Source organism: Orycteropus afer, unplaced genomic scaffold, assembly GCF_000298275.1.
Source record: "Orycteropus afer afer isolate SDZICR_OR568_19922 unplaced genomic scaffold, OryAfe1.0 scaffold00140, whole genome shotgun sequence".
Classification (NCBI taxonomy): domain Eukaryota; kingdom Metazoa; phylum Chordata; class Mammalia; order Tubulidentata; family Orycteropodidae; genus Orycteropus; species Orycteropus afer.
In genome coordinates this window covers 8,119,061-8,130,143 of record NW_006921727.1, presented here as the reverse complement: position 1 = coordinate 8,130,143, position 11,083 = coordinate 8,119,061, and the positions used below count along the sequence as shown (strand labels likewise).

Sequence of the window (11,083 nt, the reverse complement as noted above, 5' to 3'; positions counted from 1 at the left end):
AATTCCTTCTCAGATAATTCTATTGCCTCCTCTTCCTCCATGTATAATGAGACATTTGTTTGTGGTTTTGCTTCTAATGCCTTGTCCTGTTTTGTTTGTTTGTTTGTTTGATTTTAGGTTGCCTGTTGTTTCCTAGACATTTTGAGGTTGTCTTTAGCTGCTGGTTTTGTGTTGATTTGTTTTGTCTTGGTATTGTGGTTTAATATTTTGAAAAGGTGAAGCTGGTATTTTATTTTATTATTGATTCAGGTATGTGGGGTCGCTCTGCTGTTTTCTTTGTGATGGTGGAATCACTGTGTGGAATGTGTATATGTGTTTCTGTTTGTTGTAAAGAGGGTTTAGAGTTTGAAGCAGGAGGTTTTATGGTAATTGTCTGAATATGGTTTCTTCTATTGAATGGGTGAAGTTATTGGCAGAGAAGATGGGAGCAGAGGAAGAAGGAAAGCTTGGTGTTGCTAGGGTCGGTTTCTAGGGCTCTGTGTGGGCTGTTGTTGATGACGTAGTTGTTTACAATCCATGGCTCAATCTCAGGAAAGATTCCTGTTGTTAGGATGTCGCCACTTTCTGCCAGGCTCAGACACACTCAAAGACCCCATTTCCAAGGCCCCTTGGTGCCAAAAATCTGATCCAAGGCAAATTCCTGAGACTGAACTCAGCTGTGGCTTCCTCTCTCTCCGCGTCCCTTCTGCCCGTGGCACTGGTGCAATGCTCCCAGACCGCGAATGGCTTGGGAGTTTGACTGTGATACCACCCACCAGTTGTGCCAAAGATGCCAGTGATTTCAGCTGTGCTGGAGTTGGGAGAGTGCCTGCTAATAATCTCTCATCCCAATATCAGTGACAAAGATAAGCACAGACCTCTCAATGTCTCCCAGGCTGACTCAAGCCCACTCAGTGACCTACTGAGGGGGGAGCGAGCTCACCCTCCTGGAGCACCAGTGAGCTCTCCACTTGGGTTTCAGTGGTTCTGCGTGTGCCCGTTTGCACTTAGGTGACCCAAGTTACCAATAAAACCAGGTGCTGGAGGCAGATCCTTGGGGCTGTTTGCTGGGATGTTGGCTTGGCCACTGGTATGCTGATATAGGGTATCTTCTTTCTTGGCTCACGGAGATCTCAGGTGGCTGCCTTTGCCCACCAGTCAGTGACTGCTCCAGGGAAGTTTCCAATGGCCTCTTTCAGCTGCCTGTCCATCCCCTGCCAGGTAGATCTTTCTTAAATAATCTCCCTATGCCTTAATTCTGCTCTTCTGTGTTTGGTGCACTCTGATTCAGTGATCTGTTCAAAGCACCAAAATCCCTAATTCAAACTGCTGTACCTAGGTTTTCAAGCACCAAGATGCTAGAGGGAAATAGAGGGGTGCTTACTGACGAGACTCCATTTTGAATCCTTTGTCTTTGGTTTTGATGAGTTTGATGACAATATGTTTGGTGATATTCTTTTGAGGTCTATCCTGTTTGGAGTTCATTGGACTTCCTGAATGGATATATTCTCATCTTTCATCATATCAGGGAAGTTCTCTTCCAACAAATCTTGGACAATTTTCTCAGTGGTTTTCTTTGTCTCTTCCTGTTCTGGAATTCCAATGCATGTGCTTATTTCTTTTGATGGTATCCCACATAATTCTTAGGCTTTCTTCATTTTGTTTTGATCTTTTTTCTGATTGATCCCTTTCCAAAGAAGTATTCAGGTATTTGTCTTCAATCTCATTAATTCTGTCTTCTATTGCATCAACTCTACTCCTTTTCCCTTTCAATGTATTATCTATTTCTGACAATCTAGTATTAATCTTCTGGATTTCAATCTGTAGATTTTGAATAATTTCTAATTTTTCATTTATTTTGTCATTTTGTTCTTGTATTTTCTTTCAAAATTCTTCTTAGGATTTGTCTGTGTTTTCCTTGATCTGTCTCTCAATCTTTTGAAGATGCCTAAGTATAATTCTTTTGAATTCCTTATCAGAGTGTTCCAATGCCACTTCTTCCTCAGGGGTGTGTTCTGGGTCTGTATCCTGCTCCTTTGTTTCTCCTATTTCATCTTGCTTCTTTGTGTAGACTGTGATGGTCTGTGGTCTCTGAGACATTCTGACGTTGTTGTATTTAGATCTCTGTTAACTGTTTGTGAAAAGCAGTTAAGTGTGAGTCAGATTCTTCTTGGTGCTTGTTTATCGTAGGCCCGTTGGTTGAGAAGGAGGTTGTGACTCTCACTCAGTAAGTGAAGCTGCAGGAGATGTGGGTATAGTTGTGTCATATGGGGACTGGTGCTGTCTCCCACTCAGTTAGACAAAAATAACAATTGAATAACCATCAAAAAAATAAAAGCAAATGGACAAATATACACTATGTAATCACACAGGAATAGTAATCAAAAAAGAGAAAAGGGGAAAAAACAAAAACAAAACAAAACAGAAAACACTGCAATATCTGGGAAGAAGGCAATAAGAGAAAAAAAAGTAGAGAAGGAGAATAATGAAGAAAATAATGGGAAAAACCCAAGAAGAAAAACAAGGAATGGGGTTACCCATAAGAAAGGAAAAAAAAAAAAAAAAAGGATCCAAGAACAAGGCAAAGAAAAAAAGTTGAAAACTAGAACATGGGAAGGGAAGAATGAAGAATGATAATAAAAAGGAAAAAAGTAATAATAATAGTAGTAGTTTTAAAACAGACAAAAATAAACAATCTAAAAAAAAGAAAAGAGAGAGAGAAAAAAAAAAAAATCTGGACAGGGCGGGGCAGGGCACCCAGGCTCCCTTGGAGGACACAGACTGGGATGGAATTCTAACCAGCCTAGAAGGTGGGTCGGAGTGAGTGATGGCTACAGCTCTGTTCATCAAGAGGGTGTGAGATAGAAGAGTAACAAGGGGAATGTCACACCTTTTTAGTAGTCTGTGCTCTGGGATGTTTTTGTGGTTCTCAGCAAGCAGAGCCTGTTCTTAAGTCCCTGGAATCTGGGAGAACGCTGCCACTTCAATATCCAAAATGGTCAAACTGCTTGTAAACATTCAAAATGGCTGCACCCTCTGGACAGGCAAAATCCATAGCTCAGCCCACCTTCCTCTTCGCTCCTTTGCCTTTTATTCCCCAGCCACCAGAGCAGTCCTCCATGCAGTCCCTGGCTAGCAGGGCTGATATTTAGGTTAATTCTTAGGTCCTACAACCACTCAGCAATATCCAAGCTGTCTGTGCTGTCAGGATCGCTGCCAGACCGCAGCTTTGTATGTCTTCTTTTTTTGGTATTTTCATGCAAATTTTTCTGCTACTTAGAGTTTAGTCCACTTCTATATCCTTCTGTTCAAGGTTCAGGGGTCCAGGATTATCTTCAGTATCTGTGTTAATTGGTTCCCCTTTTCTTTGTTGAAGAAGGTCTGTGCAGTCTTTCTGCCTATTTCGTCATCTTACAGGAACCTCTCTTGAAGTAGTCTTTTGTAGTTTTTTTTGTACAGGTCTTTTGTGTCCTTGGTAAGATTTATTCCCAAGTATTTTATTTTTTTTGGTAGCTATTGTAAATGGTATTGATTTCTTTATTTATTTTTCAGCAATCTCTTTGCTGGTATGAAGTAATCTGACTGATTTGGTATCTGGATCTTTTTTTTAAAGGGTACATTTGATTGGGTAAAGTCCATACAGAATAATCTCGTTTAACTTAAAAAAAAGTCTGCTGATTAGGGACTTCAATTACATCAGCAAATCCCTTCACTTTTGGCACATTTTATTAGTTAGAAGCAAGTCACAGTTTCCAACCATACTGAAGAAGAGAGAATTACACAAGGGTGTGACTTTGTGGAGAGCCACCTTAGAGTGTATTAATCACAGAGTAAAGAAATCAATACAATGTTTGAATTATACAGACAGACCAGACTTGCCTGTGAGAAGAAAAAATGGACCTGTAACTGTGGGAAATACAGGATCCACAAGGGTTTTAGTGTATGTACTCTGTGCACACTTCTGTTTTTGTCAGTTAGCTTTTGCTGCTTAACTAATCACCCCCCCCCAAATTTAGCATTTTAAAAAACAGCCGTTTATTTAGCTCAACAATCTGGACAGTGTTCACTTGGGCAGTTTGGATGGTTTAGGTCATGCTACACTGATTTTTGCTGGGGCTGGTTTTGCTGGTTCCTGGGTTGGCTGGTGTCTGGTTGGCTGTCTGCTGAGATGCGATCTCTCATCCTCAAATACCCTAGCCTGGGCTTACTCACTTCGAGGCAGTGTTTAAAGCCCAGCAGGCCAATAAGCTCCAATGTACAAGTGTTTTTCAAGTCAGTGCTTGCAATACATTTGCTAATAGAAAATTGACCAAACCCTTCATAGATTCAAGGGATAGGAAAAAGAATTCTTTTTTTTTTTTTTTAATGCAATGAGTAGAGAACTTTGGGCATTTTTATAATCCACTACAGTTCTTTTCAACTTTATGTTTTAAAAGAGCAAGATGAGTTTTGGTTTATATTTATGCTAGAATGAGCGAGCTAGCTGAAAAAGAAGAAAAAAGTGACCACATTGGATATAGAGGAAAAGGGAGGAAATGAGGTTTCTAAGAAGGCAAGAGCTACTGAGATTCAAAGGAATTTGAATTTATCATTTTACCTTAGAATGAAGGAACATGGGTGAAGGTAGATCTAGAAAAATTCAGTATTCCTGGTGATCTCATTTTTTCTTGGAGAGAAGGAGTCTAGGTCATTTGTTGAATGTAATAGGAAAAGTGGTATGTAAAGGATTAGTAGAGTTTAACCTTTTGGAACAGCTGTTGTGCAGAATAGGAGAGGAAGCTAGAGTCCAAACAGAGCAAAAGGAAAGACTACAAAACAACCAACAAAAATACAGAGAGGCAGGGCCCAGCTGAAAGCAGGAGTCTTACATTCGTGATGACACTGCTCTGCAGTGCTTCACTTGCCCATATGTGAATTAGAAAAAGACACAGAGAAGTTCAGACCCACTCTCAGCTGGTGTATGTAGTTCAGGGTACAATTCATAAAGCAAGTGCCATGGCCCTACCATTAAATGTGATTGTTTTAATATTTTTCACACCAACATTGAGTAATTTACATTTAAGAACATAATGGCAGCTTGTGGGATTGAATAAAGGGTAGATTGGCAAAGATGTTGATAATACTGGAAAGAAGGTTGACATTGGGAAAAATATTATTCAAACCTAAAATGCAAACTAGCAGGGAGTGAGCGCAATGATACTAGATGGCAAAAGAGGCACTCTGCTATGAAGAAAGCACCTTTAGTTCATGGTAATACATTTAGACAGAGAAAGTATCAAGGAAATTTGGGCATAGGTGTACATTGATTTAAAAAGATCGATCTGGTGGTATATTACAATGAGGTACAACTAGATTTAGGAATACCAGAAAGGAGTTTATTTAAGTTGTTCAGCTAGGAAAGGTTGAGAATATACTGCAGGAATGATCATCAGAGACAAGAGGACTAATCAGTAGATAAGATTTTAAGGCCAGTTGCCATATGACTAGTTTTTGAGAAAAAAGGGAAATCTAGGGTGTCTTCCCAGGTTTCTGCCTTGCATCACTGTATACTTTCAGGGGAAGAACACATGAACATCTGGTCCCTGTTGCTCAAATCTTGAGAAATATTTTGGGCATCAAGTAAGAGATCAACATTTTTAGCTTTTATTCAGATGCTTTGCAGTATTATAGAGATCATGATAGAAAATACATTAGGAAAAACATTGAATATATACAAGAATAGATAATTTTAGATTTACTAAAAAATTATAGGGCAGCTCTACAATCAAGATTGGTTGTTATAATAACTCATGGCCTCTATTATATAGAATCCAAAGGAGAATTTATAGGAATGCAGCAGATTACAATGTCTTCGGTAACTGAGATCATAGTCAATCTATTTCAGAGTTTGGGATAGGGTTTCTAGAAGAAGAGAGTTTAGAGAAAGGCTTTGGAGAGGTAGATGGTAAGGGAACTCAAGGGATCAAGAGTGTTGGGGATTGGAAAGTATAGTCAGGGAAGACTTAGAGAGGTGTTTGAACAAAGGAATCAAAAAAGATGATATAAAAAAAATGACTAAAAAGAAAGAAACAAACAAACTTATTGAATCGGGTCCAACTCACAACAACTCTCATTGGGCTTCCATGCCTGTAAATCTTTGTGGAAATAGATTGCCTCATCTTCCTCCCACAGAGAAGCTGGTGGTTTTGTATCACTGACCTTCTGGTTAGCAGTCAAGTGCCTTACCCACTATGTGACCAAAAAAAAAAAAAAAAAAAAAAAAAGACGGTATTAAAAAAAAAAGACAAAGAATAGACTTTAGAGAAGGAATTAGAATATCAGTAATGAGTTGAGAGATTAGCACATGGGATATTAATGAGAGACAGTGAAGGGACTGAAATAATCTCTTTTTTTAACTCATTATTAAGGACTTAAGAAAATGAATTCTTCTCTCTCTCTCTCTTTTTTTAATTGAACATGTATTTCTCACCTCTGGGAATTTTTCAAAAATACAGTGTCACATTTTTACACTAGCATGAATAAGGATAACATCAAGAAGTATTTGCAAATTAGAACGGAAAATACCACAATCCTTATTAATACTATTGAGTACACAAATGCAAACACAACGCATTGCCCGTCCAGACAGCTATGACTCATAGTGACCCTTCCTTGGGTTTCTGAGGAGTTATCATTACGGAAGTAGATTGCCCAACCTTCCTTCCCAGGAGTGACTGGTGGGTTTGAACTGCCAACCTTCTGGTGTACTGGTGTATGTATGTATGTGTGTGTGTATATATATATATATCACTTAATATAAACATAATAAATATTCTCTTTCTTAGAAGTCCTTCAATAATCAATGCTTAAAATGTAAAATAAAATTCTAGGTTTTTTTTTCATTAAATAAATTTTTTCATAAAATATGACTTGATGTAGTATAATGTTTGGTAATTAGAAACTTTAGTCTTAAGGAATTTAGAGAAACCAAAAACCAACCCCACTGCCATCGAGTTGATTCCAACTCATAGTGATCCCCATTGGGTATCCAAGTCTATAAATCTTTACAGAAGTAGATTGCCTCATCTTCCTCCTACAAAGCACCTGGTGAGTTTGAACTACCAAACTTCTGGCTAGAAACAAGCTGTCTTATGTACTGCACCACCAGAGCTCCAAAGGAATTTGGAGGAAACAGCCTTTTTCTCTTGACGAGACCCTTAAAATTATGGCTATGATCTTAATAATATAGGGACAATTTGGAACAGAATGGGGATGAATTAATTATTTTGTCATTGAACTAATTGGAAACAGTGTGACTTAACAGCTAATTGAATTTTTGTGGCTGTTACTAGTTTACAAAATTCTTTACCAAACAATTATCTTAGGCTTTGCAAAACTTGCAAAGATCTCCTCCTATAGTCATGGAATGTTTCCATTGTTTCTGTGAGGAGAGACCAATCATAGGGAGCAATTAGTGAAAACCTGTCATTTTGTTTAGGGGGTGCGGGGAAGGTGACCTGAATATATTATGAACTCTTTGGGAATGATTTAAAGATTAATATTAATTTGACTACAGATGATTACGTAATTCTGAATAAAACGTTATTCTGTAGTGACAGAAACATTTGACTCTCCAGCTAGTAGTTCTTTAAGTGTATTCTCTCGCCTCATGAATCAGTTATGTAATCACTGGCTAAGCAGAGTTATTTCTAAGTGAAACGTGTGAAAGATTTGTTACATTTTCCTTCTCAACTTGATTGTATTCTTCTTGATTTTGAATTATCCCTGATTCTTGGTTATGCCAATGTATTCAATCAAATATTATTTATGTGGCAAGAGCTCTGTATTAAAAATATACACATTAATTTACACATAAAAGATGGAATTATAGTGGGTATGTTTGCCCAGAAATTTAGACATTTGGGGTGAGTTGTTTGAATTGATCAGTTTTAAATATTTTTAGAGCTCAAAACTCTGTGATATGAAAATATGTGCAGTCGGCCTGATGGAAACATTATTAACATGTTATAAAGCAACATCAAGAAATCTTTTCTACTGTTACTTATAAACCAAGAGTTTGCTAAATTTAATTATTTTCTTATACATTTTCCTGATACGTAAGTCATATTTTGTTCCTCAGTATATATTCAGTCATATTTTGAATGACTGATATTCCCTACATTCTTATTAGAAGGATGGTTAAGCACTTGACTGCTAGTAGAAAGACTGCCAGTTTGAACCTGTCTACTGGTGCCTCAGAAGACAGGTCTAGCCATCTGTTTCCCAAAGTCACAACCTTGAAAACCCTGTGGAGCAGTTTTACTCTGTATACCTGTGGTTGCCCTCCCAGAATCAACTTGATGTCAACTAATAATTTATTAGGCATGTTTGCTTATCCTTTCTCATAGTTTGATGAAATCAAATCAAATAATTTTGTCAGAAAAGCCCTATTCAAAAAGATTTGGCTATAAAATTATTTACAGTTTCAGTATTGAATTATTTTACATTAGCATAATTTTTTTTTTGTTGTTATTTGCCGTCGAGTCGGCCCTGACTCATGGCGACCCCTCCTTGGGTTTCCGAGGCAGTATCACTATGGAAGTAGGATTGCCCAACCTTCCTTCCGAGGAGTGGCTGGTGGTTCAAACTTCTGGTTAGCAGTCAAGTGCCTTAGCCATTATGCTACCAGATATTAGCATAATAATACACTCTTTATTTCATGGCACAACCTAACCTCTCTTGTAAGATGATACACTGTTTTTTTATTTAGTGTAGAGTTTCCTGGGTTGCCTTGTTTCAGTCAGATTACATTTGTAAAGCATTCTGGCTTCTTTTGATATACTTCCAGTGTACTCCAAGTCATTTGTTAAATGTTCATTCTGGCAAATAATTAAGGACCATATTTTTAATAAGCTAGAATTCTCTCTCTCTTCTTTTCTTTCACTCTTAATTTGTCATTCTATATTAATGTTGGTTGTTGCATCTTTTCAATTCTGGGCTTTTTTTTTTTTCTTTCAGGTTTTCAATATATAGGAGTAGCTCAAGTTTTTAGAATTTTAAACGCTTGACGTGTGTCATATCTTTTAAGGATTGTAGTCTATCATCATTGCAATATGGTTTATATTCTTGCAGTGGAAAAAAAATCTATATGCCAAAGTAAATTTTTGAACTTTGTACTGATGGTGATTTAAATCTTTTCAATTCACAGAAGTACAGATTAAGAGAAATAATTTAGATCTTATCAGTGAATTATTTTTCATATGGAAACATGTAATACAATTTTATAGTTTTTTGTTCTCAGGAATCAATGAGGCATAAAATAGAATGATTCACAGTTTATTTATGTTTTATTTCAAATTCTGAACAATCCTTCGTTAGCAAAACAGAATCTCCTTCATTTTTTGGAGGTTTAGATGTCTTCTCTTAGTAATGTTAATAGAAGGACTTTTTGCATGAACTCACCTGACAGGAATATTTTGATAGTTTCACAAGTAATACTCTATTTCAATTTCTCTATTTCTCTTTCCTCTAGTTAACTTCTCCCACTACCTCTGAGCAGCTTGCCTGTAAACCACGTGCTTTCTCCTTTGTTTCTCCAACTAATCAGAAAACACAACCTGACCCAGTTAACCGCGACCACGCTTCTGTCGTAGAGGAGTTCCACACTAGGAGGCTGGATGGCAGTGGGGTCTTTGTGGAAGAAACAGCTACTTATTTTCAAACTACTGCTCAGTCTTCACCCTATTTGGCATCAAAGGGTACCTCCTCGACGTTACAGTTTCCCCCTTCTACTCAGCTACCAGGTTCTAATTTATCCAACACAAGTGCAGCACATCAAAAACCTGGACAGACACCTGAAGTTCTGAAGAAGACAGCGACGCTAACTTCCCATGGTCTTAGTCCCAAAGAAAGTCTGAAAACCTCTTCTCCTTCACCATCCTCCAGTGCTTCTCTGAAGCTGAATTCAGCCTTGTACATACCAGTCCGCATTGTCACACATTCGCTCTCTCCAAGCCCAAAACCATTTACCTCCTCTTTCCGTGGCTCTTCTTCCACTATCTGCAGCCAAATGTCATCAAGTGGAAATCTCTCCAAAACAGGGGGGAAATCCTCAGTGCCCTCCCGGCTTTCCCTTCTCACTGCTATTCTCAAATCAAACCCTTCTCACCAAAGACCATTTTCTCCTGCATCCTGCCCCACCTTCTCTCTCAACTCCTTGACCTCTTCCACACTCACACTTGATCAAAAAGTAAAGCAAACTCCACCTACACCTAAGAAATCTCTCTCAAGTTGCTGCCTAAGAGCAGAGTCCCCAGAGCAAGGGGAACACCAGATTTCCATACATACACAGCAATCCTTTCATTTACCTATTTTCACCAAGTCTACTTCATCTTCTCTGGCACCCTCCCTTTCTTCCACAAAACATGCTAGTAGTAGCCTTGTTTCTCCCAGTATAGAGAGAACACCATCACCCACTTCTTTGAAGAGCAATACAACAGTATCTGTGCTACAGACCAATACGCTGAGCTCTGCTGGGATTCCTCCTGTTCCACCAGGCTCTTCTCCTTTGAAAGGCAAACATGATGCTGACCTCAGGGATCCGGAAAAGCCCAGGAGACTTTACACACACCCTTCCACTTCAGCCCCCTCTGCATCATCTTCCTTATCTTCTCCCATTAACCAGAAAGCCACACTCTCCTCTCCAGAGAAATGTTTCCAACCCTCCCCAGCTCTTTCAAACCTGATAAACAGATCCAAGAGAGCATCATCCCAGCTGGCGGGCCAGGCACAGAATCCTTCAGCTCCTCCTTCACTCCCTATCTCAAGTGCTAGTTCTGCCTCTCTCCCCAACTTGGGGTCCTCCTCTCTCCCTCATGCTAATCTGCCTACCCAGGCACTCCAGCTCAGTCCTTCAACACTACACCCAAGTTGTGGCAGTAGGACCTTCCCTTCAAGACCTGGAAAATTTGAAAGCAAACTATCCGACCACAGCTTATTTGTTTCAACCCCACCACCTCCTACCTCTCTAACAAGAACCAAGGAGATGATTTCACCTTGTGTATTGTCCAGGTCAACAGATCCTGAAAATAAGAAACTCAAGGTATTTTTTTTTTTTTTTTTTTTT

At 38.7% G+C, this 11,083-nt stretch overlaps 1 protein-coding gene across 1 annotated transcript in view; it reads left to right on the top strand.

Moving 5' to 3' along the window:
* LOC103201037 (muscular LMNA interacting protein) overlaps positions 1-11,083 on the top strand; it is a 176,203-nt gene that overhangs the window by 42,995 nt on the left and 122,125 nt on the right. Inside the window, exon 4 of the mRNA XM_007945627.2 lies at positions 9,491-11,059. Coding sequence (XP_007943818.2) covers positions 9,491-11,059 — 1,569 coding nt within the window. The remainder of the gene's footprint in view (positions 1-9,490; positions 11,060-11,083) is intronic.